The sequence below is a fragment of the Mustela putorius genome, unplaced genomic scaffold (assembly GCF_011764305.1).
Source record: "Mustela putorius furo isolate JIRA1106 unplaced genomic scaffold, ASM1176430v1.1 tig00003983_pilon_pilon_pilon, whole genome shotgun sequence".
Lineage (NCBI taxonomy): Eukaryota > Metazoa > Chordata > Mammalia > Carnivora > Mustelidae > Mustela > Mustela putorius.
In genome coordinates this window covers 21,650,974-21,678,456 of record NW_025422123.1, presented here as the reverse complement: position 1 = coordinate 21,678,456, position 27,483 = coordinate 21,650,974, and the positions used below count along the sequence as shown (strand labels likewise).

Genomic DNA, 27,483 nt, shown 5'->3' with positions numbered 1-27,483 from the left:
TTTATAAGTAGATATTGATTATGGAATATATTCAGTAATAAATGGAAAACCTTGAATATGCTTTTTTACCATGGCTCATATGTTTTAAAACTAGGTTTTAATGGCATTTTACTTTGTTTTAATGTATAGTATGTATACATTTCAGTGAGAGACACATGGTAATCATAATTTTCTTATCCAAATTTTAGCATCATAACTCAAAAACATACGTGAAGAAGAGTTTTGAAATCAATGATTTAAAGTAGGCAGAGACAAACAGGAGTTAGTTAGTCTTGCTTCATTATCTGGTGAAAGAACTATTTTACCATTTTTTAGATTTCCCTTAATGAAAAGGGATATGGAAGTGTTTGGCTACATCTGTATTTCTGTTTTTGATTTTCCCTAATTCAGAACAGTAACTATGGATCACCGATCTTGCCAAACAAATGCCAATGTCAGGGACATATGCCAGTTTTTGTTGTTTGTTATATTCCCAATTCTAGACTCTAATTCTGGTTTAACTAATGATCTGAGGGGTAAATATTTTCATGGTAATATTGATTTAGGGCCATGAAAAATATGAGATTCTCCTTATTCTCACCATGCACTGGAGTTAACTATGTCTTTGCCATTTTTCGTTCCATTGTGAGTTTAACTTATTGCTGGTCTGTATTTTTCAAAGACATGTGTAAAAATAACAGCAGGATGGGTTTTGCATTATGAGCAGAGAAAACAGTGGGAAGAAAAGAGAAGCTTCAGTTGCTATAAGGCATGCTCAGGCACCATGTTCTGTGCTGCTGAGAATTAAACTTCGACACACTTGGCATGGGCTCATGTGCAAGAGAGGAAAACCAAAAAAAAAAAAGAGACACAAAAGTGTAGGACAACCAGGGCCCATAGTTGTGTCATAAGAGGTGATCAAAATTTGTAGAGGAAAATACCTTGTGAGGGAAATTACATATTCCAGCTCCTTAAAAATGCATGCTAATTTCTCTGTAGTATGACAAGTTTTGATTTGAATGGAATATAAACTGAGGACATCACCTCAGTTCCATGGCTGGCAAGTCGTGTTGAATCCTTATTTTCTTGCTTACTAAGGAAAGTCCGACCTTGAACTTAACAAAAGCAGCGGCTATACCACTGTTCTTCCAGACACCATGTGTGTATCACTGACAGATCTGAGATGGATGGTTTTCCTCCAGTCTTCTCTAGGTAGAAAGCAGAAACTCAAGACAAAGCAACAGCCCCAACCAATCTTTAACAAAGGGGTACACTATGTACTTAAAGGAATAGCAGACTACTTCAAGGTTCACAGGACTGAGTTAAAAATCTAATCCTTCTCTGAGTCTTATTTTATTCATTTTTAAAATGTAATCCTTGCCTTATTGTACAGAGTAAATACGAGGTAGATGAATCTTCAATAGATGGCAGCTGTTTTGTTGTTACAAGTATTGAATGAGTTAAGCTTCTCAATTTCCACTTTTCTTGATCCTTTGGGAGGGCATTCTTATTACTACTTTTGGGTACCTGTTATATTTATATGTGGAGGTATTTACATGATTTCTCTCTGAAGGAATATAGCTGATAGAAATATAAAAGATTTACTTAGGCTACGAAATCAGATGTTGCTGCTGAGGGTGACCAAAAGGTACCACTCTTGGGACCCAGTTGTTACTTTGTATGCGGATGGCTCAGAGGGATGCTTTTCCTCTGGGGAACGTCATGGCATCCTTGTTGTGTGACTGGTCATTTATGTGAGGCAGGCCAGTTTATATTTTTTGCCAGAGCCAGAGACATGAGAACCTGGTGAAGAAAAGTTCTGCTTTTGTTTCACTCAAATGTATGTTTTGTGATCCGGCATTCATATGTGAAGGGAAGAGTTAAATGCCAAATGTCTTTACTCTTCTTTTCCCCCTCAAACGTAGACACTGACGATAGCATATGTATTTGGTATCTTAGTATCAGTTCTTCACTGCAGATTTTGGAGAATATCTTTTGCTCTCTTCATTCTCTTTGATCAGGTGTCCGAATAAGATTCCTCTTCATGTTGGTGGTATGGACTAGCCCAAAGATTCTGGAAGTGGCTTGTGATCATTTCACAGGTTCATTTATCAAACTGAAAAGAAAGATCAAACCTTTAACAAGCCATGCTTTTCTGTTATGGTAATAATTCTTTTGAATCATATATAAGCTGGTCAAAAAGAGTGTTTCTTTTAGACACACATCAGTTTCTTAAGTAACTGTATTAAGTTTATTTCAAAGACCACTTTCACCTCCTAGAGATAAAATGAAGTGTGAAATTAAATTAATTTCACTGCTATCAAACACATTAAAATGAGTTTGAATTCTAAAAGCTTTTTTCACTGGTATCTTAACACATCAAAAAAGTTTTTAAAGACTCTGGGTGGATAGTCTGCTGAAACTCTGCCTTGTTAGAGTTTTACTTAAATCTATGATTTTAAAGGAAAGACGTGTGTGTGTGCACGCACGCATGTGCACACTTTTTTTATTTTTAAAAGGCACATAATAACTGGAAAAAAGGCTAAAAATAATTCACCCTTTTCATGGTTTTGTGAAAAGAATGTTTCTGCTTTCTTAAAATAAATGAGGACTGTAAGACCAACTGCTAACCAATCTTTTGGGAGCATGTGACAGATGATGTCTGTAAAGCTTGTAGGGTCTCAGGGGAAAGGCACTATATATAAAGCAAAGAGCTATTAAAAAGTAAGTGCTTACGTGAAGGTAAACTGCAGTTCCTAGTTTGAGATTCATATTTCCGCCAGCTGAAAACAAGGCCTGAGTCAGAGACATTTGTTGGGCTCGTCAGACCTGAGACAGTAAGCCTCCTCATCTCGGAATGATGTCCCATGGAAGGAGACCGATCGTTTCCATCACCTCAGCTCCACTCTTGGTGCAATAAAACACTCGAGCATTCTGGACGGCTTCCACAACTAGGCACAAACCTGGCCCTGATCCTTAACGGTTCTTGGTCCCTCTTTCCATAGGCCCTCCTTCCTAGACTCTCTTGAGCTGCAGTTCTCAAGTTTTTGCATCCCCCTCCCCAGCCCATCATGCCTCTACTCACTGTGCCAATGCTTCTGACCAAATAATCTACTTTTTTCTTCTCATCTCCACCACTTTTTCAAGCTGCGGGGCACATTATAGTGCCTTCAACAAAATGTTTAGAAAAAATTTCAAGTCTTTAAAAGTTGTGGGTTTTTTGTTCTTTGTTGTTGTTGTTGTTGTTGTTTTGAGAAAAGGAGGGGTCTGGGGGAGGAGCAGAGGGAGAGGGAGACAGAGAACCTTAAGGAGGCTCCATGCCCAGTGTAAAGCCTGATGCGGGGTTTGATGGCACGACCCGAAGATCATGACCTGAGCAGAAACAAGTCAGAGGCTTAACTGACTGAGGCACCCAGGCACCACCAAACTTCAACTCTTTAAAAAATTTCTTCCTCCTTTAACTTCTTTAACTTTCAGTCATCTCAGGTATAGAGGAAAATGGAGTTCTTCTACTGCTGCTTTACCAGGAATGGTAACCACATTTCTTGTCTACAGATAATTTTCAACTCCTAGTTTATGTCACTGTGTCAGGATAGGGTTCTCAGTTGTCCTCCGTGGAGTTCAGTCCTCTGATGTGTCTTTTTACTATCAGCCACAGAGTCCTATCCTATTTGCATATATTATAACATTTGTCCTTTTGCTTTTCATACCTTTTCATAATGAGTGTATAATTATAAATATATAATATTTAATATAAAATTAAGCGGTTATTTTTAACTTACTCTTTTAAATGTCAGTATAAAAAAGAGAATGGGAACATCTAGCAAAGGCATTACATGCAGAGCCCACCCTGTTAAACACAGTCTCAGGATTACTTTGAAGAATCAAAGATCTTACTACCTTGCATTCATTCTAAAGTTCAAAAGCTTTTCCAGAAGTCTCTTAACAATGAGTTTTCAGTATCACTGAAATAGTTTATAATCCCAGATTTTCCTTGCTTTTGTTTGAGGTTATAAGCAATGGAAACCATCTTGAAAATAAGAAAGTTCTGAGCACAAACATAAAATTCTATTTGTGATACTTCAAATCTGTGTACTTATATCTGGCAATATGCCAGTGTTTTTACTATAAAACTAGAAACTATGGAAATGTTATCAAATTATAACAGAGTTGAAATTTATAGCTAGATTACAACCTGCTTAAGTTAATTTGAGTTTAAATGTATATGGAATTTAAATAGACAAAATCCTGTCTTCCCTGCATTCCTTAAAATCTGATATAAAGATGATTTAGTCTGTATTCTTAGTAGAGAATTCTGCACATTTTAAATCATCTGTTTCTAAAAAGGGTAAAATTCCAGTATAATTTAGAGTCACAGAAACTATAATTTAAGAGCACCAGAATCAAATTTAATCACAGATTGAAAATAAATGCAGATCAGAAGGGTATGTGGATTGGAAACAATGCACTGGTTTGTCTTCTATGAAATAGTCCATAAAGGATGCTGCAAGAGTCTTTTTCAAGATGAAGGATAGGTAATTTAGGCACAAGTTCCATCCCAGGTGTTTTGGGTTAAGCAGTCAATTACTGTGGGTTTACAGGAGGAAAAAAACTGGAATTTATGCAAACATCTCAGAGCAATATCAACGTTTAGACTGATAAATCCCCAAATGCATGTTTTTCAAACTGTGTATTCTGCAGGAAACTAAATGCTCATATTTGGAACCACTTATCCTTATAGTATCAACATGCCTCCAAAGAGCTGTTTTATGTCAGAGCCTCCTTTAATAACCCTATTTTTAAAGAAATAAACATTTTCAAAGTCACATTTTCCAAAAGGAATGGTCTGAAATGCAAAACCAGTAGGTTTGGGATAGATCTTTTGTTTGCCATTCTACCTTCGTGATGACTGTACATTTCAAATAGTTCGTTGTGCCCTTAGGCACATGTGAATACAATAACCTGACCCCCTTGCTTATACAAAGGCATGAGGGTCAGAGTGGCAGGTCTGGAAGTCTCCAATCTCCAGCTTCAGTTATGGCAAAATTGATCAAGTTAGAGCCCCAGACTCAGACATTTCCCTCTTGATTTTTGGGTGAAAAGTGTAATCATTTCTTCGGAAGATATCATCCTAAACCCATTTTTACTCACTCTGTAGTTAGTGAAACTGAGGAATAATATCCACATATATTTGCTGCTTAAATTTTCTCTTTTCCCTTACACACCCTGGGGCATTGTTTTGAATTTATTCTTTCCTGGGTTCTTTCCCGTGATGTTGTTCTCTGCTCTGTGCTTGGTGAAATAAACCTAGCAATGTTCTGGCTATGCCTAGGCCTGCCTAAATCCTAAGGGGATGAAGCCTCAGCCCAAGCTCGTCCCCCTTCTATTTAATATTCTTTTCATTACTAGACCCCATTTCCATTTTCACCATATAGTCAATCTTTAATCCTTCTATAGCTATAGGTTTTAGTTAGAAATCAAATGTAAGGATCCCCTTTGAAAAATAAAACCACAGTGATACATACATACGTATAATTTTCCCAAATCAAAATGTTTTAGGTAAGGCTTCTTTATACATTTGCAATATCTAAAGCACACTGTACATTTAATAATAAAATTCAACATACTCAAATCGATTTTATAAAAGAGTCACTATTTTCAATACATGCAATATAGTCTTCCTGTTAACACTTTTAGCAAAAACAACTGCTCAGCCCTTCAGAAAGGCTTGGTCCTCGTAATCGGTACAGGTATATTGTGTCTGAAGGCACAGGAGCTCAAGACCAAGAGTGACTGAGCAAGCATTAACGTATGGAATCTTCATAGTCACCTCATTGCTGAAGTAAAAAGGAAACCAAAAGGAAACTTAATAATATCAAAAGTTATTTTAAAGGGAGTTCACGTTGGTTTGAAGACTACTTTGCTTCACACACAATATCCACCTTTGTAAAAACCAAGAAACCCATATTTGTACCATACACACATCTTTACAGTTTTCAGAACATAAACCTTTTAGAGCAGTATTATTTCTCCACAGATTAAAAATTACAGTATTGAAAGTCTTTAGAATGACAATAAAAGAAACTCTCTTGCAAACCCGGGGAAACTTGGAACTTTGCGTTAAGTGCTTGTTTAACTATAAAAGGGGCAGTGTGTGTTGTAATGAATGGAAAACTCACTTTACCTCTATTCCATTTGCGAACATCTTGTGGCAACCTATTTTAGTATTAGAGAGATCATATATTAAAAATGATTTCTGCAGTCATGGATGTACACAAGTAAAAATTTAGTTCCTGTTAAATTAACACTTCATTAAAAAATCAAAATAAAAGCTCAACAAATACATTTTATGTTGTACTCCAAGAGAGAAAAAAATTATTTTTGAAGAACAGATCGCCAGTTATTCTATTCCATAACAGTCAAGTTTCTCAGTTCTTTTTTTTTTTTTTTCTCTTTCGCTGAGCTCTCTGTCACTGGAAACATCTTAAACCAATTTCAAGTGCTGCACCTGAATAAATATGTTGTAAAAGTGTTTATGTATTGAAGTGGGTCAGTTCAAGGTATGGTATTTGGCTGGAACTTCTAATTTCTCTTTTTACAGCAAAAGGGCTGCCAGAAGGAGGAAGTCTGAGCTGAATTAATACATTTGTTACAGTGGAAGTAGAATGGAAACTGCTCTGACCACAAATCAAACTGCCTCTTTCATTTATGCCAGTGATAGAGTTTTTCTAAGAAATATAGACTCTGGCAGAGAGCCACTGTAAGTTTGCATTTAAAAGAGAAACCTATATGCTTATTTGTTTAAGGTTTACTGCCTTGATTATTTGGAAGTTCTTTCTTCGGTAGGACTGGGTACAGTGGCGTTTGTGAGGCAGATCCCGCCCGTTTTAATAATTGTGGGAACCAAATAAATTTCCCCCAATACGTTGTAGGACAATTGATGAGGCCACAGATGCGGCTTGGATCAGTACACACGCTTCCTTTTTTTCCTTTTTTTAACCAATACCTCCACATTTTAAATGTCCTTTAAGGACCTCTGTGTCCCTCCCAACAGCTGCACAGCCTCACATGACACGGTCTCATTTTCTGACGGTAGAAGGTCTCTGCACAATACAAGTATACACAAAAGTGTTTATGCTGCCAAAATAAATTTTGTTAAGAGCAAGAGTTTATTTGCTAAAATGCCATTGATGCCGTTTCAAGGACTTGTTTTCCTTTTCTTGCTTCTAAGGTGGGTCAGGTCTTATAATGGACTGAGGTTACTCCACAGTCTTTACTGAATAAATATTTTAAGAAAACATGCACATCTCTCAGGGGGCAAGGCAGAGTCAATCATGCACATATTTCAAACCACATTATATATGACTCTTAAAAGATTGGTAACTTCTGTATCTAGAGTAGAAACTTTGCATGAGTTTTTAGTAATTCTCAACTAAATTTACAACCTAAGGTTAAATAGTTCATCCTCCTTGGGTGATTTTCATGGAACTAGCTATCAGCCAATGAGAGATATATATATCTCAGATAAAAATATATATAAATATATATATTTATAATATATATTATATAATATGAAAAATAATATATAATATATAAGTATATAAACTATATGTGTATAATATAGCCACAGATATATATATATATTTTTTTAATTCAGTGTTTTTTTTTAATTAGGAGAACATAACTAGAGTGAATTGTAAAGAGGGGAAAATAGTAATACTTAACTTCTAGAGTATTTGTAGAACCAAATTAAATATTGCATGGCAAACACTTAGCAAAATACCTAGCACATACATAGCAAGTGCTCCAAATACCTTTGGCATTACTGTTAGAGTTCTTTATTAACAAATACTTCTAGTCTCTAGGACACCTTGACTTCTAACGCATTGCTGTGCAGGCTCTGGTTGCTGTCATTCTCTGATACACAACCACATCAGCGGGCTCGGAAGGGTCTGGCATGCAGACTGGTTTAAAGACAAAAGTGAGTCTCCAAACTCACCTGGAACTTTTCTTTCTTAGTCTCTAGGCTTGGTTAACAAGTTTCAAAATCTCTTCAGTAAACATTCAGGTGTATCCAAAACTCAGAGAGGGAGGAACTCTGAAATTGCCCTGATTACTTCAAAATACTTGGCATTGAGAAAGAACTGGAATATAAAGCAAAACTCCATCTCCAGCAGGGCTTCTAGAATGACCTGTGATGTGAAGAGCTTTAAGTAGAGCATAGCTTTGTAAAGTTTGCTGAGCACAGGCCAGAGGTGAAGGGGATGGCTCTCAGCACTAATTAACACTTGAAAGGCTTGAAAAAGCTGAAGAAAGTAGAAACACCCAGCCAGCCATTCAGCTTTTATCACTTAGAGGAAAATTATAGAGTATTTAATGTAGAAGAGTCCATAGCTAATATTTTTGAAATTGTTATTTAATGTGGACATTTCCAGGCTGATGGTAATCAAGCCTTTCCGTCTGAAATATTGCTGACTTCCAGGTCTGAGAAGGATCAGTTAGTGAAGGCAGCCTGAGGGCATTCTGTGGTGAAGAATGATGCAAAATATAAGACCGAGCATGGATAATTGTCTGTACCGGCAAACTTTCCATGTTTATAAAAATCTTTGGCCTGCAAGGAAAACATTCTGATAATGTTTTCAAAAATAATGTCCCTTTTTCAAAGCACCCTCAGAATTCATTCACATCAGGTAAACCTTCTTTCTTTCTCGTAAACCAAGTGCTTGCGCTTTCTGTTCCAGGACGCAGTATCAATGTAAAATCCGCGGGTCTTGTGGGAAGACACGGGCCTCAGTCCAAACAACCATTCATGGTGGCCTTCTTCAAGGCAAGCGAGGTACTCCTTCGATCCGTGAGAGCCGCTAACAAACGGAAAAATCAAAACCGCAATAAATCCAGCTCTCATCAGGACTCCTCCAGAATGTCCAGCGTTGTAGGTAAGATTAAGCCGAAGCAACGGTTGTGCACAGAGAGTTATGGGGTCATATGTTGCAAATCAAGTAGCCACAGTAAATCTACCCTCTGGATATACCTTCGTTTGGTCTATTAAATCATCTGGCAATGTTTCGAACATCCTTAGAATGTTTCATCAGTGAATCACTCAGTAATTCATTTCAAAATAAGTATGACTTGCCTTTGTATGTTGAAAGATTCAGTTCAAATTAAAATCAAGCTGGAGGTAATAAAATTATGAAATGGCTACATCAACAAAGTGTAGTCAAAACTCAACTACACAACTCACGGAGCTGACTTCCCTGGAGCCTCTCAGACGTGGTTGGGCAACCAGGTAACTCAACAAAAAAAGATTTCTTCAGTACTTAAGACGACAGATGTGAAGCATGCAGTTTTCATTCTCTCTGACAATAAAAGCAGCCGAGAGTATATGGAAATTGAGGTACCATTTACATTTCCATTAATTATTTGGAAGACTATTATCTAGATAATCGGCTTTGTGTGTGTATATATACATACACACCTATGTATAAAACCTAGTAACAAAATATTACAGATGCACAATGATCCCAATGTGCTTGCAATTTAATCCATCAACTGATAGAAAAGGAGATAAAAGTACAGTCCACCTGAATGAATCCAACTGCCAAAATCTGAAGTTACAGATACATTTTATTTATACCAGTAAGTACCTTGTTTAGTCCAGGCTGCAAACAGACTTTCATAAGCTGTTCTTAGATGAAAATGATGGCTGTTTTATTCCAAGAAATTTTCTTTATCTCCAAAAAGTAAATCTGTTTGAAGGGGAAAATTTATCCTGGAACATCCCAACTTAGTACAATATGTTTGTTCATTTGAAAAATATGTGTTCTGTGTTAATGGCCACCATATGCAGTGTATTGCCAGGCCCAATGGATGTGCTGGTGAACAAAACAGACGTGATCCCTGCGTATGGTATTCAAGCAAATTAGAATGCTTTACCCTTCCAAAAAGACACATTCAGGCAGTATTTACCATTATTCCTGAAATCTTCATCCCCCCCCCCCGCCGCTCCCGCCCCGGCACTTGAAACTGATAAATCATACTATAATTTTTTTATTACTCAAATATGTATGAGTGCTAGGTAAGAATGATTCTAAATAAAACTGTATACATATCTATATGTGTATGTGTGTGTGTATATATATATTTTGCATGCCCCTGGGACTTTCAGCAAAAATACCAAATTGGAATTCATTGGAATCTTCCTAAAATATGGGCACCAGGGCAATTGTGTTAGAAGTCTATTTGATATATTTAGTAACAGAAATGAGGAAGATTTCTATATGAAATTACATTATACTGAATTACATGCTATATATAGAGTAATATTGTAAAGTAGTTTTCCTGAACAAATAAGTTTAACTGTATTTTTCATGTGAAAGTAAAATATGATATTAGTGCCTTGTTACAAAGCTATTTTATAAAGATCTTCACAAGGTATTTAGCTTGGCAAAAATTATAATTGCTGAATATGAAAGATGGAGAAAAATAACTTTCTAAGACCTTTTCTTCCTTATAAATACTAGCCTGTCAAAGTTGTATATTTTTCTTTTCATGTAGAATGGTTCTGAAATTGGTTGAAATGTTTTTAATTTGATGTAACAGACTGCATTAAGAAAAAGGTTTGTTAAACCATGAATAGAAGAGTGAATAATTTTTGAGGAATTACAAAGGGAAAAGTGTAAGTCGCATACTTATTATTAGAGCGTCTAAGGACTGTGGCAATGGCGTTCCAGAGACTGAAATCATCAAAGTCCTTTTCCCTATTGGTGAACTCTATTTATCTTCTCTCGCTAACCACAAGAAACAAATGTACTTCTATAACTAGAGATGAATAAAACACATGGAGCAGAAATCATGTAACTTTTCACCAGTTTCCTAACACCATTTAGAGTACAAAATTTATTCTACTGATATTTTCTTTTTAAAAAGTTTGTCATTGGCAGCCATTTCTGTGAAATAGGTGGTAGATAGTTTTGGAGCATGATCATATTTTGGTACTAAGAAAGAAAGTAGCTGGTTTGTGTCTGTAAGACGTAACCTTTCAATAGGTAGTAATCAAGGAGCTGGGAAAAGGTCTCCAAGGATTTGGCCTAACAGACAGGGGTTTAAGGAAAGGGAATGCTAATATAAACAAAAAATTTGATACTTAGGAAACTTGAAATGCCAGTGAAATTTTAAAATTATTCAAATATAAATAATAAATGCTGTAATAGTACCAAGCCTTTATAATAAAATACTGTTTGAACACTACAGGGCTAAGAGAGAAGCCAGTGAGGGGGAAGAAAGTTGTATTAGATGTTTGCATGATTACATTTTTTTCTGTATGTGCCAAATGTCGAAAGTCTCAGTTCAGGAGAATTAAAATCCAGGTCATTTTTGCTTTCTATACCCAATTTTTTCCCTATTTCAAAGAGTCTTACCTTCCAGCTTCTCAATGATCCTTTGTTCTTCTATACTCCTATGGAAAATCTTAGAACAATGTCTAGCACAAAATAGGAAATGGTTAAATAAATTAATGTATCCACTGAATGGAAAAAATAAAATTCTTCTTTCAGATGAATATGCACAGAAAAAGTGTCCCCAGATTTTTTGCAAAAACTGTCCCTCGTTGTTCCTCTTCAGATATTTGGCAAGGAGACTGAGCAAACACATTGTGTGAGATATTGCCTCTTTCATGAGGAGGCAGCACAGTGGATGTTTATTTGAATTTGGGTAGGGAGGAAAGGATATGGAGGTGATAGCTAATTTTTTAGTTAGCTTAAAAAGGCTTTAGGTACCTGGGTGATAAGGTCTTAAAGAACCTACTGAGAGCAAGATACTCTTCTAAGGACTAGATGAGTGCTGAAAAGAACAGAGTACTAAGAATTTGGAAGAATTAATAAGACAAACGGCAAATCCTGGTTTGCTGTAGAATTGCTTGTAAAGATTGCTGACTGTGTGCTGGATATTAGGGACTTTTGAAGGTGAATCCAATCCTTAGTGGCCCTGCCTGACACCATGTGATTTCTTAGGCCAAGTCTTTCCAAGAGTCATTAAAATGGAAACATTCTCAACTTACTCTCAACTCTGATAGATAATGTCTTTTGCCTAATATAGACAATGTAAACTCATATCTCTTGGACAACCAGATGTTAATCAAAATCAGAAAGAATAATTATAACTACTTCTTTAGAATGTTTTATATCATATAATTAATACATATTTTCATTATTTAAAGATAATAAAATCATCAATAAAAATGAAGTTCTCTCTTGCACACCTAAATCCTTTTGTGATAGGTTACTTGGATACACTTATATCAACATAGTACCTATACTCGCAAATCTTTACCTCCATATATATATATATATATATATATAAATAAATAAATATATATATATATATATATATGAGAATGTATTTTATTATGTGTGTTTAATCACATAAATGATATATTGTATGTATTTTTAAGGACTTTTTTTTTGACAGACAGAGATTACAGGTAGGCAGAGAGGCAAGCAGAGAGAGAGAGAGGAAGGGAAGCAGGCTCCCTGCTGAGCAGAAAGCCAGATGCGGGTCTTGAACCCAAGACTCTGGGATCATAACCTGAGCTGAAGACAAAGGCTTTAACCCACTGAGCCAGCCAGGCACCCCTTTAAGGACTATTTTTTAAAGCAATTTTCGGTTCTCTACAAGATTGAGAGGAAAGTACAAAGATTTCCCAGGGGCGCCTGGGTGGCTCAGTGGTTTAGGCCTCTGCCTTCTGTTCAGGTCATGATCTCAGGGTCCTGGGATTGAGCCCTGCATCGGGCTCTCTGCTCAGCGGGGAGCCTGCTTCCCCCTCTCTCTCTGCCTGCCTCTCTGCCTACTTGTGATCTCTCTCTGTCTATCAAATAAATAGATAAAAATCTTAAAAAAAAAAAAAAAGATTTCCCATATACCCCTGTCTCACACTGCCTAGCCTCCCCCATTATCAACATTACTCATGAGAATAGTGCTTTCTTACTAAGGATGAATCACAAGGATGTATCTATAATTGTCCAAGTGCATAGTTTACGTTAGGGTTCACTCTTGGTGTTTACATTCTGTGGGTTTAGACAAATATTTAATGACATGTATCCATCACTGTGGTATCATACAGAGTACTGCCCTCAAAACCCTCTTTCCTCTGGCTCTTCATCCCTCCCTCCCCTTAGCAACCACTGATCTTTTTATTATCCTCATAGTTTTGACTTACAGGAATATAATAGAGTTGGTTTTATAGATTTTTTTTGAAACAATATATCTCAGCCATCTTTCAAACTGAGTGACCTCATTCTTTTTAACCGTTGCAATATAGTCAACAGCGCTTGTATCAGAGTTTATTTGGTCACGCCACTCTTAAAAGACATTTTGGTTGTTTCCAAATAGGGGCTCTCAAGATGAAGGCTGAAGTGAAAATCTTACAAGGTGGCACATGTGAGAATGTTTCTGATCCACTTGATCTCTATAATAATTAACACTAAAAACTGTTATTTGTGCCCTGAATCCTACAAAAGTTTTGGAAATCCCTCCTAAAACAGCAATTTTGGTATCTATATTATCTATTTGTACATTTATTTACCTATCATCTATTTCATTTTGTCATTTAGTCCTGGGTCCACTACTTACTATTTGTATAATGTTGGACAACATGTCACCTTTCCCTGCCTCCGTGTCTTCATCTGTAAAGTGAGATATTAATAGTATTTGCTCCCTAGGATGAGATTACATGAGTTGTGAGGATTAAATGAATTAATATGTGTAAAGAACTAAGAACAGTAGGGTATGTTTATTTCATGTTAGCCATTAACATTGTTACTTCTGAAATGAATTCATGTGGTTTGGTTTTTCAGAAATGGTACATAAAGAATTTAGACTCTTACAGCTGAGAAAAGTAGAACTTCTCTTCACAGAATGTAACAATACTCCTGGTCACTTAATTGGAATTTCTTGGTCTTTGAGACTTCAGAAGAAAGAAGGATGTTTGAAATTTTAACTTATTTGGCCAATCTACCTCAGCAACTAATTATATAATATAAAATAAATGTATCAATAGACATTAATGCTTTGTGTCTCTTGCCAAGTCTCTGTCTAGAGAGAATCCTTAGAATATATCTGGGCATGATTTACTGTAAAAAAGATTTATTCAGTATTAAATAAGTACCCTTTGTGTGATATGCACAGTATTAACTATATACTGAGAAAAGATGGATAGCTGAGCATCTTGCTTCTTAAAAAAATACTCCCACAGACAATAGGAAAGACATGAGCGTTAGTAATTATTAAGAGGTCAATTCTATTAGAATAGGTTTAGAATACTGAATAATAGGAAAGATAGACCTAAGCAGCCCTGGTTATGGCTCCAAAGACTTCATGAAGAACTTATGGAAAATGTCTATAAAGACATTTGGAGGGGTGGGTGAAACCATTGCAGACTGATGTGCAGTTACAGAGCCATGTACCTATGTTCAATAGCTGGGCATACAAGTTTTCTAGTGTGAGAGGTGTGAGAAAAGCTAGAAAAGTATGGAGGGACCAAATTATAAAGACTAGGGTATGCAATAGTAAGGAACTATGGTGTCTTCATGCAGGCAATTGGAAAAAGGAGTGCCATAACCAGATAGACATTTTAAAAAGTTATATTTGACATCAGAGTGAAGGATGGGATGCCAAGGGAGGAAATTGAGAGCCCAAATAATGATTAGGAATCTAATCCAACACTCTAAGCAGTGAAGATTATAAATTGGAGAAAGGGTAAATGGAAACCAAAACATGTGAGTGAGACCAGCAGAGGGTGAGAAGACAGGACTCTGGATCTGGAGTGTCAAGAATAAGTGGACAGTATTAGGAAAAGACATGGATGTGAGCTCAGATGAAGCAAGGGACTGGACAGTACCATTGAAAATAAAACAACAACAACAAAATCAGCAATGCAGACTCCCATGGAAGTTTAGTCCTTTCATTATATGCAAGGAGAAAAAGCAATTCCATAAAAAAGACAAAGACTTATGGTCAGAGATGTAGGAGGGAGAGCAAGGGTGGACTGTTACCCTGTTACCCTAGGACAAAGTTACTGGAAGAGGATATTGAGGAAGAATGAGGTAACCAAGAGAGCAAAGGGCTTCCGACAGGTTATCTAGACTAGAAATCAGTTAGTGAGTGGACTTTGTGGACCAGTTGAATGGTAGGACATGAGAGAGGAAGAAAGAAAGTCAAGAAACTTACCAAATGTTCTTACTTGGGTCACTCGATGACAGGTGATCCTATTAACAAAGTAACAAACATCTAAAGAGTGCAAGGTTTGTGGGCAAACCTTTTGTCAGTAAGCTCAAAGATGAGGATATTAGTTGGATCATCCTTGTAGGCACTTTGCTAACCAGAGTTAAGCAAACATACCAGATAGTTGTTGTTTTGTGGTATCTGTTCTACATCAGACATTTCTACACATAGACAAATACATATATTCATTAAAAACATCAATAAATGTAATTCCTAGTGGGTTGTACATTAATTCAAGCAAGGAATTCACTGGATATGGAAGATTGTGATTAAGATAGAATAGTAGTAGCATTTTTTTTCTCTTCCTTTTTTTTTTTTAATTTTTAATTTTTTATAAACATATATTTTTATCCCCAGGGGTACAGGTCTGTGAATCACCAGGTTTACACACTTCACAGCACTCACCAAAGCACATACCCTCCCCAATGTCCATAATCCCACCCCCTTCTCCCAAACCCCCTCCCCCCAGCAACCCTCAGTTTGTTTTGTGAGATTAAGAGTCACTTATGGTTTGTAGTAGTAGCATTTTAAGTCCTTCATCTTTAAAGGGATTGTTAGGTGCTTGGGGTTTATCATGAATTTCTCTACCCCCAGGGCCATATCAAAATTATTAATCAAAATCAAAACCAAATCAAAATCAAAACCAAATCAAAATTATTAATAGTCTATTATAGCATCATTCCTGCTTCTTTACCACTTATACCTTCATCTATTTGTCATTTCCACTTTCTATAAATTAGCAAAAATCCCCATGCCTAGGTGCTGTCTTCCTTTGTCTCCTTTTCCTGTTGGGAACTGATCATGAGAATGCTAACACCTCTTTTGTTTTTGAAACATGGTATCTCATTGTCTCTGACTTGTTTAAGCTTTTGACATGACATTCTGTTTTGAATTTTCTTTTCTTTTCTTTTCTAAATATATCGACATTTCATCCCTTAAAGAAGCCAATCTTAGATTCAAAAAAATAAAAAATGAAATCCATATTATTATGTGGAGTTGTCTGGATTTAATTTTTTCCCCCTACTTCCTTGCTAAGCTAGCCCATGTCTATTTATTTGGTTGTCTGTTTTTCAGAGACTGGGGGACAGACCTTTGAACTGTTATGTAGAGTTCAGACTTTTTTGCAGGGGGGCACTTTTAACCTCTATGTAGTTTTTTTAGCAATTTTTTTTTCTACAACAAAATAATGTCTTAAAAGTTTAACTAAGAAAAGGATTAAATTTGTACTGTTTAGAGAAATTGATCATAAAGAAGTTTACGTAAAGTATTTAACAAAACTTACAGTATTTTGGCCCTGGTTTCCCATAGTGTTACCATTAAAAGACAAAATGAAGAAACGCTGCATTTAGAACATGGGCATTTTGGTTGAGGAATGTCAGCATGGTTTTCTAGAGTGCTTGTAGCACCAGAACATTTTAGTAATTTCTGTTAGAATTCTTCATTTGTAGGCAGGTTAATCTATGGTAGGTGGCATTATGTCCATTTCATGTTAATTTTCGAGGGGCTATCAATCACTATTTTTTAGATATACATAAATTTCATTTCCTTGCCCCTCCTCCTTTAGTTTATTCTGCCAACCATTTATAGTAAACCTAACTGCAGACTTTGCTGGTTTGGGTGCAACATTTACTTCACTCATCCATTAATTTTTATTTCTAACAGAATAAGCATATGGTCCTCATGCTCTATGAAATCAGACTCTTGGAATCAGATTCTGTTATAAATTTCATTGCTCATTACCTTTATGTGATGTTACATTATATACATCACTTAGTACGAAAAGCTGCATAGATGGAACAGATCTATTTTGACTTTAAGTTGTACTTTTTTTTATAAACATGGAATTCATATAACTATACACATAGTTTATGGCTTTTCATATATATATATATATATATATATGTATGTGTTATTGGCTACAATGTCTTTATTCGTGTTCAGTGTTTTTAATTAAGACAAGGGTGAATGAATAAATATTCCCATTATTGTCTAATGCAGGGGCTGGTGAAGCAAGGCCCTATGGCCTATTTTTGTATGACCCAGTTACTAAGAATGGTTTTTACATTTTTAAACGTTTGAAAAAGACTCAGAGGGAGGATAACATTTTGTTTCCCATAGAAATAATATGAAAATCAAATTTTTTAGCATCCAGAAGTAAAATTTTATTGGAATATAGTAATATCCATCCATTTACATAGTCTATGACTGCTTTCATGCTATAGTGGCAGAGTCATTGCAAGGGAAGACTCCACAGACTAAATACTTACTATCTTAAAAAAAAAAAAAAGTTTCCTGACCCTGGTCTAATGCATAGCTGACTTTTTTTTTCCCTCTAAATTTCAAAAAGTTTAATCAAATAATCAAACTAATACCAGCACCAATCATTTCTTTTCCCTAAAAGTGATACAGGGAATTTGTCCATTTCATGTTAATGTACTTCGTGTTACATATGCTTGTCCATTGCCTGGGAAAAATTAACTTCTTATGCTCGTCTGATCAGGGAAAAAGTTTGCCCAAAAAATAAGAGTGAGGCACTCCAAATACATTCTCTTTCTCCATTTTCCATCATTAGCTACATATTTAATTTGTTTTAATGAAGCTAGTTGCAGAGCATAACTGTGGTGTAGAAGTAAAAACGTCTGAGTTCAAGACTTAATCATTATTTTGTTTTCAAGACAGAAATAAAGAATTACTTGAAGTAACTGTGAAAGGATGACAAGAGCCTCTAAAACAGGCTCCATGGATTTTTGATGTGCCTACGTTTTCATTAGAGGTTGAAGATAATTAAACTGGAAGATGACATCTTAGAACACACTACTCTGCCTAGTAAACTACTACATGGATTTGACAAAGATGACTGTAGGAGTGAATGTAGCAGTTATTCCTAGAGGAAAAAAAATAGTTGTCCTCTTTGAAAATAAGTTATTTTGCTGACTCCCTTACCTTATATTTTTTCCTCTTTCCTATTTTGTATTGGAAATAATAAAGATGGGTTAGCTTTTAGAATGCTATTTGTATAAAGTGTGAACAATGCCAAAGAAGACAACAGAGATTTTCTATAAAGCTCTGTGTTTCTTTGGTATTACTTTAGTCCAGATGCAATATTGAGGCTCTCCATTAATCCTTAATTCTTTTTTTTTACTTTTTTTTTTTTTTTTTTTTTTTTTTTTTTAGTGAGCAAGAGCACAAGCGGGGTGGGGAGAGGCAGAAAGAGAGAGGGAGAGAGAGAGAATTTTAAGTAGGCTACACATAGCACAGAGTCTGATGCAGGCCTTGATTTTATAACACTGAGATCACCACCTGAGCTGAAACCAAGAGTTGGGTGCTTAACCCAGTGTGCCTCCCAGGCACTCCTATCCTTAATTCTTTCGCACAATTATAAAAGGCTATAGGTTTTTCAGATTATATTCTAACATATGTAAAGGAAATAATGTATTTCCTTCCCCTCAAGTCATTTGTGGAACACATTGGGGAATTCATTTACTAATTCCTCAAATATTTATTGAGTACCTACTATGTGTCAGAGACTATTTCTGAAACTTAGGATGTATCAGTAGACCAAACAGAACCAAATAAGATTTTTGACTTTGTAGTGCTGACACTCTAGAGGGAGGAAAAAGACAAGAAGCAATGCACATAATAAATGAGTAAAAGGCATAGCATATTAAAAAATAAGTGAAATGGAAAAAAATAAGAGCAAGGTAAGGGAGATCAAGAATACCATGGTGGGAGTTGTGATCTTAAATAGGGTAGTTAGTGAAGTCTTCATTGACAAGATGGAGCTTAAGTGAAAAGCTGAAGAAGCTGTATGTTATATATATATATATATATATATAACATATATATATATATATGGAGAGAGAGAGAGAGAGAGAGAGAGGCTCTGAGATGGGAGGAAGCTACCTGGGTAGAAAACAACAAGGAGATGTCATGGCCAGAATGGAGTGAAGGAGAGGAAGAATAGTAGGAAATGAGTCAAAGAGGTAATGGGGTCAAATCAGAAAATCAGATAGGGCTTTGTAAACCACGGAGGTTAGTTCACTCTTAGTGATGCAGGGAAACCCAGTGGGACATTTTGCTGGGGAGTGATATAATTTGAGTTACTTGTTAGAAGGTCTACTTGATTGCTTTGTTGTGGATGAGCAAGGGCAGAAGCAAGGAGAATTAGCAATGAGAATATTGTGGTGATTCAGGGGAAAGATGATGGTGGTTTAGACCAGGACTAGTCGTGGAGGTAGTAAGAATAGGTGGGTTTGGGACCTATTTGAAGGCAGAATGTGTAGGATTTCTTAAGAGCATGGATGTGAGAGTCAGAGAAAAAGAGCATATTTTAACGTTTTCTCTTTCTTTCTCTGTCTTTGCTGGGAAAGCTGTCATCAGTCAAAAATAGAAGGGCCTACATGTTGGACATGTTTTGGGGGAAAAATCAAAAGTTCAACTTTGAGTATTCTGAGTTTAATATATTTATTAAAATAAAATCAACTCTGTAAGGTCCCAATTGGTACTTTCCCAGTGTCTGCCTCATGGAAGATGTTAAAAACACATTGTGTGAGCATTTAGTATGTATAAATATATTAAGTTCCTCTATAGTATGAATTACTTAGTAAATGAGGATTCATTGAGCAGCTAGTACTCAATGAATGGCAGGCATCAGATTAGTGCCCCATAAAACAGAGAGTCTAACCAAATTCTTATTAGAACCTTGCAAGGTAAATGATACTGACTCAACTTTACACAAGAAGAAACTCAGGACAAGTGATTTGCCTACTGTTCACCACCAGTTAGCTAAGTGGCTCTAAGCTTTAAGATTCAAACTCGTATTTTGCAACATCAAAGACAGCTTCCATTTAATTTTATCAGTGATCTTGCAAAAGAAATAATAGGATAACTGTTAAGCTGCTGTTTGTTTAAAATCTGATTTTTATCTTCAGATTATAACACAAGTGAACAAAAACAAGCCTGTAAGAAGCATGAACTCTATGTGAGTTTCCGGGATCTGGGATGGCAGGTAAGAACTTAGGTGGTTCCTTTCTGTTTTATTATAAATCCGGAGTTACTCGTAATCTTTGTTAGTAATATTTCCAATACACTAACCAATGATTTTTGATGACTGTTCAGTACATGGGCTATCCGCATCATTTTTATTTTCCCATTATCCTACCACCACTGAAACATTATTATCAGAGTTTACAGTAAAAAACATCTATGCTGAAGAAGAAATGTAACCCAGTGATATTTTAGAAGGTGGGAAAAGGTGTTGTTGTTTAAATATCCTGAAGTTTTCATTCTAATACCAGTTTTTCAGATTAACTCGAGCAAGACCATTTGCCCCCCAGGTCTCAAACTCTAGGGCTAGGAAATAAAATCCTTGACTATAATGTCATAAAGAAGAGCCACAGGAAAAAAAATGTTTTTTCCCCTGAACCTAAGGGTATTATTGCTGTCTTTTCCACATGCTTCACAAACACGGTGAGAAGGATTTAGTCAAAATAGTTTTTAATTTCCCTATGTATTGATAGTTTAAATTGTCTTTAGATAACATTATCCCATTACAATGGATTCACAGAATTGAATTTGGGCTATCTCATTGAAAAGTAATATTAAAATGTAAGCATTTTAAACTTTTATGATAAACCTTCAACACGATTCATTCAGTGAGTCTGCGTTCGGACCAAGTTTTACTTCATGAGGAAAAAAAATCAGGGCAACCATTCCATAAGCCAATTTTTTGGCTTCCCCCAAAATTTCATGTGCAGTTCTCAAGAATTTGCTCTAATTTGTTTCTTCTAAAGAGACTCTAAAGTTAACATGTGAATGAAAAGATAAACAGCAAAAGGAACAAATATTAAAGCTCTCAGAGGTTGTCAGGTTTCTAAAACCAGGAATGAATTATTAAGGAGAAATGGGAATTATTTCAATTAAGTTTATTCTTCTTTTCCTTTCTGGTTCCCTTGAACTTTCCAGAGTTCATCATTTCCTGTTTAAACAATATTTACAATGCTACTTAATGATTATGGTTTTATTCATGAATACATGAATTAATGCATACTATGAATATCCTACATAGCAACCTCTTGGGAGGAATTACAGAGGGCAATTTCTTGTAAAAATACTTATACTTGTGTTGTAAACTTCAGCTTAAAAATAAATTAAATTAAGGGCTTGAGGGTAGCTATCTTGTGAGAATAATTGTTGGATGAAGAAGAGAAACCTAGCCAGACTAAATGTGGGTATTATTTCAGAATTACTTTATTTTTATTTTGATGATTTCTTTTATTCCTTTTCTTCTTTCTTTCTTTTTCTTTTTGTGTGTGTGCATTCTAGGATTGGATTATAGCACCCGAAGGATATGCTGCATTTTATTGTGATGGAGAATGTTCTTTTCCACTCAATGCCCACATGAATGCCACCAACCATGCCATAGTTCAGACTCTGGTATGCCTTTGTTTTTGTAGAATTGGAAATGGTTTATGATGCTAGCATCATATAAATGTTATTTTTTTTTTTTTTTTTTTTTTTTTTTTTTTTTTTTTTTTTTTAAATATTTTATTTATTTATTTGACAGAGAAAGATTACAAGTAGGCAGAGAGGCAGGTAGAGAGAGAGGGGGAAGCAGGCTCCCTGAGCAGGGAGCCTGATGCGGGGCTCGATCCCAGGACCCTGAGATCGTGACCTGAGTCAAAGGCAGAGGCTTAACTCACTGAGCCACCCAGGCGCCCCATATAAATGTTATTTTAAAGGAAAACATCCATTTATAGCTGTAAATGCATTATTTTTTCTTTAAAATTCCCTTGGTACTTTTTTTTTTTCTTTTTAGAGCCAAAGTAATAATTGTGGGTATAGTCAGAAATTCAGACTGGTTTAAAGAATAGTCCTGATTCCAGAATGGAGAAGACTTCAGCTAGGAAAATTGGAGTAACCACATGAAGTGGTCACTCTGCAGTGATTTCTTTGCTGTGCAATATGACTAACCACACAGGTTCCCAGGGGCTGTTTCTAACCTAGCAATTCATTAGAAACCATTGCAAAAACATTGAATAATAGCCTTACTAAATTTCATCTGAGGGCTTTTACTCTGATTATTAAAGAATGTTCCACCACAATACTTTGGTATTATGAAACTTCTTCAAGTAGACTTTAAGTGGAAGATTCATTTCTATTTCATGATCTTTATTATATTTTTAATAATCTTTAAGGTGGAATTTCATCTTCATTTTTTCCTTTCCTCACTCTGGCATTCAGCAGTGATTTAATCTCTAATAACCTGGACTTATTTTTGTGAAAACAATAATGAAATGTTGATTTTGTGGTCTCTAAATGGTTATACTGTATTTAACGAGCTCATGAAACCTCTTGAGAGCCTGACACACCTGCCTGATGGTGTGTGACTTACTGATCTGGCAGAGGGACAGTCTCTGGAACACTAAGTGAGAGGCTCCTACAAGGTGCAATAGATCATGTGATAAAATTCCGAATTAATATTTGGGTTAATAAGAACATTTTAACCATATGTCATCAAGAGAGAAGGAAAAGGATACGTTGTTTTAGATTCAAGACTTAGTGACAGGAGCGCCTGGGTGGCTCAGTGGGTTAAAGCCTCTGCCTTTGGCTCGGGTCGTGATCCAGGGGTCCTGGGATGGAGCGTCACGTCGGGCTCTCTGCTCAGTGGGGAGCCTGTTTCCCTGGCTCTCTGCCTGCCTCTCTGCCTGCTTGTGATCTCTGTCAAATAAATAAATAAAATATTAAAAAAAAAAAAGACTTAGTGACAGAAGTTGCTCTTTGGCAGATGCCAGTAGGAGAGCAATAGCCATGAGGAAAAAATAATCTATCTTTCTGGGTGAGTCTTGTTTATGATCAACAAAAAAATGGAACTACTAGAATTTGTGAGTTGACTCTTAAGGTTGTTGTTTTGGAATTCATTTCAAGTTAAAGCCGATAAAAGCCTATGCCAGTTTTCTTCTGAATAAGGAATGGTATATATAAATTGGCAGATTAAATCCTTGAATGGCTTGATGTTTTCTGGTCTGGACATCATAGGTATTGGAGAAGAATTAGATACCAGAAAGGTGTGTCTATGGCAACTAGAGCATGGGTATTGTCAAAAACTTTGGAAATAACCTTGGAATAAAGAGAAAGAGAGGTAAAACAAATACATGTTTTGAAAGGCAGTCATTTATAAATATTTTTCTTTTTATTCTTGACCAATGAGATTGCCTACTTCTGTGCCATATGCAAAGAATAGAGGAAATTCCTAGGGAAATTTTAAGATTTGTTATGCTTTCATATTTGCTATACCTACAAATAGAAGTGCTTCTTGATGCAGGATATCATTTCTGGGGGTTGGGAAAAAGAATCTCTGTGAACCATAGCCAGCTATCCTTGCCTATGAGAATTCTATGATGACCCAAAATGCAATCACATAGAGAAAAATGCTGCTGTTTCGAGCCTTGAAAGAATCGCCATGATGCCTGTCTTTCTATAGGGTCAAAGCAATAGCCACTGTTAGCTTATAGAGGAATGACACTTTGTTTCTCAGAAAATTCTTTGCCTCTTTATATTGTCTTCTTAATGACTCAGAAAGCAGACTTCTGCTTCATTGAATTTGATACATTCTAATGTATCAAAGGCAGCCTCAGGCTGAGCAATGCTTAATTATTGAAAAAACTGTCAAAATACTCTTCCTCTCATTTTTCTTTTTATTTCTTATGAATATATAACCATGTATTATCAGCTTTTAGGGCTATAGTCTAGAAGGCAGTGTCAAAAAACAAACATTAAAAAAAAAATTTTTGACATAGACTTGGAACAAGTCCCTGCTCTGCTTCACTATCCTGAGACATGGGACATAAGTCATTGCAAAACTTGAAGCATACATGGGAAGTTTGATTTTTTTTTTCCTGGAATTGTGCACTCTGTACGCTTGTTCTGTGAAGGACATGAAACAAGAAGACATGCTTGTTGCTAAAGGAAAGCATATTTATGACTAATATGTTTGAGAAACCAGTCAAGAACAATCCTTTTTTTTTTTTTCAGAATGATTGCTTTGTGAAGCTGCCAAGGCCATTGAAATAAGGGGTTATCAATCATGTATGTGTGGGTTATGGAAGATCAAGCTGATGAGGGACACAAGCCTGCATCTGAAATTTGTCGAAACTATCCAACTTTTAGTTTTGTGAGGTCCTAGGAAATTTCAAGTTCATGTCAGATCACCTCATTTTTCCTGCTGTTTCTGTCCACATGCCGGGCTCCTATATCATTTCAGCCAGAACATTGTGCAGCCAAAACTCTAAGAGGCTATATTTGCTTTTTGTGGATCCCTTAAGACTCATCAGTAGGACTTCCCATAAACTCCTTTGGGGGAAGGGCCAGGGTAGCTGAATGGGAAAGGGGGAACCATGTACTGGCTTCTTGCTCAATGACTACAAATTACAGGCAGACTGCCAGTCTGATCAAAATGCGAACAAACTATGCTTAAGCATTTCACTTTCGGTGTACAGCTACCTTTTGAGGCTCTTGGAGGAGAGAGATTTTCAATTTGTAAACTATCTAGGCTCCTTGCTTCTGATTTAGCTGAACGTGCTTTTTGGCACTTGTCTAGGAGAGAAGAAAGCAAAAGGGTATTAATCTCCAGCCAGTTTGGTAAAAATTTCTGTAGAGAAGAGTTGAAATCATTGCTTTAAAATCAGTTTTGGATTATACCTGCAGTTCACTTTGCTGTGATTTTTATGTTTCCTTTATTGTGGAAAATTAAAAGTGTGTGTAACTTTTATGAGTTGTTGTTAATTGTCCTTTAAAAAATAATTCTTAGATTCAAATCTTTCTATAGTCTAATCGTGTCCCTTCATGAATTTGCATTTATAACTTCTGCATTTCTTATGAAGTAGATAGAAGGAGTCATTCTAACCAAAAGCAACTCAGTGCTAGTTGCCATGTTCTTTCCCCCAGAAAAATTTCCACTGAATATTCCATAGAAGGAGTTTTCCTTACTTGATAGAGAATTTTTGAAGGCCCCAACACATAATGAGAATGGGTGAGTTGAGTCTAGGTGTTCACGCCTAAAAATACATTCTTCCCTACCAGTCCCCATCCTCCACCCCAGACACTGAACATAAATAGAAGAGTGATAGCTTAACGGTGTGTCTGATTGTGCAACAAAACAAGAATGTTATTTGAGGGTGCCTGGGTTGCTCAGTGGGTTAAAGCCTCTGCCTTCGGCTCAGGTCATGATCTCAGAGTCCTGGGATCGAGTCCTGCATAAGGCTTTCTGCTCAGCAGGGAGCCTGCTTCCCCTTCTTTCTTTGCCTGCCTCTATGCCTACTTGTGATCTCTTTCTTTGTCAAATAAATAAATAAGATCTTAAAAAGAAAAAAAACACCAAGAATATTATTTGAAAGCTGTGGACAAAATGTCTATCTCATTTCTAAAAAAAAAAAAAAAACATGTTTTTCTTTCCCAGGTTCATCTGATGTTTCCTGACCATGTACCAAAACCTTGCTGTGCTCCAACCAAGTTAAATGCCATCTCTGTGCTGTACTTTGATGACAGCTCCAATGTCATCTTGAAAAAATACAGAAATATGGTAGTGCGTTCGTGTGGCTGCCACTGATATTAAATAATATTGGTAATAAGAAAAAGATCTGTATTAAGGTTTAGGACTATAATAAAAAGTATGCTTTCACACAAGAAGGGAATTTCATAAAATTACTCTGGCTCATTTCATCTCTGTACCTATGTACAATATTGTGTATATAGTTACTTTTATTTATTTAAAGGTATATATTCTCCTTTGTGGATGCCTTAGCAATCAAATCTATTCTATAGGTCTATTGCACAATAGATAGTCCAGTGTAACTTTCAATGGTATATGCTAAGTCCAATTCAATTCCATGTCAACATTTTTCCTAATGTGATTTTTATATAATTTTCTGAAATTAGAACTCCTTTGTATGTTAATCGCTGATAAAGGACATTGAATTCATTTTGCTATATGGTACCTGTGAAAATGGATAGGTTGTTTATTTAGAAATAAAACTAAAAATAATAATAATAATAATAATAACAACAACCCAAACAAAAATGCTTGGATAAACACAATTTTTCTTTCAGAGTTTCCGCTACATTAGATAAAGTGAAATGTTGAACTGGATTTGAATAAATAAACAGTAGGCAGAACATAGAAGCTGAGAGATTACACATAATTGTTGTAACTATTTGCTTTAACAGCATTGATGTAACTGGAGGAGTGCGTTCCTTCTTGGATTGTGTACTATAGATTTTGCAAAGTGCTCAAAGCTTCAGGAATTCTGTGGAGATAGGCTTGAGCCTGTGTCCTTAACTTTCCAAGTTAACACTAAAATATTGTAGTACAACCTTCTTACCTCAAATAAATCATGTCTGCCTATTATCTAGAACACTACTGCTGATTTTTTTTTTTTTCAGATAAAAACAGTCCAAAATAAAGAAACATTTACATGCGCTCCACTTCTCTCCCCACAGACAAGAGTCATTGCATACATAAAACATAGTGGAGCGAAGATGCCGACAGAGCCATTTTCCTTAGCTCTGCTTTATGACTGAGTCTGCTGATTGATGTGATGCAAGGGATTTTATTTAGGGTAAAAGCACTGAAACTAAACTGAAGGAAATTACCAAAAATCCCGGAATGGCTCTGACAGAATTGCCATTTTGAAAGAACAGCTGAAATCCATTTTTCATATCTTTGAGAACGAGCTCAATGAAAACCTTATTTTGTGAGGGGATTTCATAAACCTCCCTCCAAGCACAAATAATTCCAAACGGGAAGGTTCTGATGTGTGCATGTGCATGTGTATTCTTCCCCCTGAAATTAATTTATTTTCTTTCTTTGCCTTTTAAGGCTTTTCTTTAACACACACTAACTTTTGGAAGAATGACATTTAGATGGATTACTCGCTCTTTGTCGTGGCTCTACAGTTAAGCTTATTTACAGCTCATCTAAAATATTCATAAAACCATTAATTAATCACCCCTTTGGACCTTTCAAGTAAAACTTGTATCAGAAATAGCTTCAGAAATATTATGGTCTCGCTTGTAATTCAGGTATATTACAATGTTGTTTGAGAATACAGTTTATCTCAAAGAAAATTTGATAATAACTATATTGAGGGTACATTAAGTAATATATTTTTAAATAAATAGTGTACCATTGTAAGAAAAAGAAATGGAAGTCTATTATATTATTCTTTAAAT

General features: G+C 35.8%; 1 protein-coding gene across 2 annotated transcripts in view; it reads left to right on the top strand.

The window, feature by feature from the left end:
• The window catches only part of BMP5 (bone morphogenetic protein 5), a 114,542-nt gene extending 87,778 nt beyond the window's left edge, over positions 1-26,764 (top strand). Inside the window, exons 4-7 of one of the 2 annotated variants that reach the window (XM_004772404.3) lie at positions 8,721-8,915; positions 20,187-20,263; positions 21,580-21,690; positions 25,712-26,764. In XM_004772404.3, coding sequence (XP_004772461.1) covers positions 8,721-8,915; positions 20,187-20,263; positions 21,580-21,690; positions 25,712-25,861 — 533 coding nt within the window. In that variant the 3' untranslated portion in view covers positions 25,862-26,764. Of the gene's footprint in view, positions 1-8,720; positions 8,916-20,186; positions 20,264-21,579; positions 21,691-24,288; positions 25,025-25,711 lie in introns of those variants that run through there. The other variant, XM_004772406.3, reaches the window with a different exon arrangement.
• The last annotated feature ends 719 nt before the right edge of the window (positions 26,765-27,483 follow it).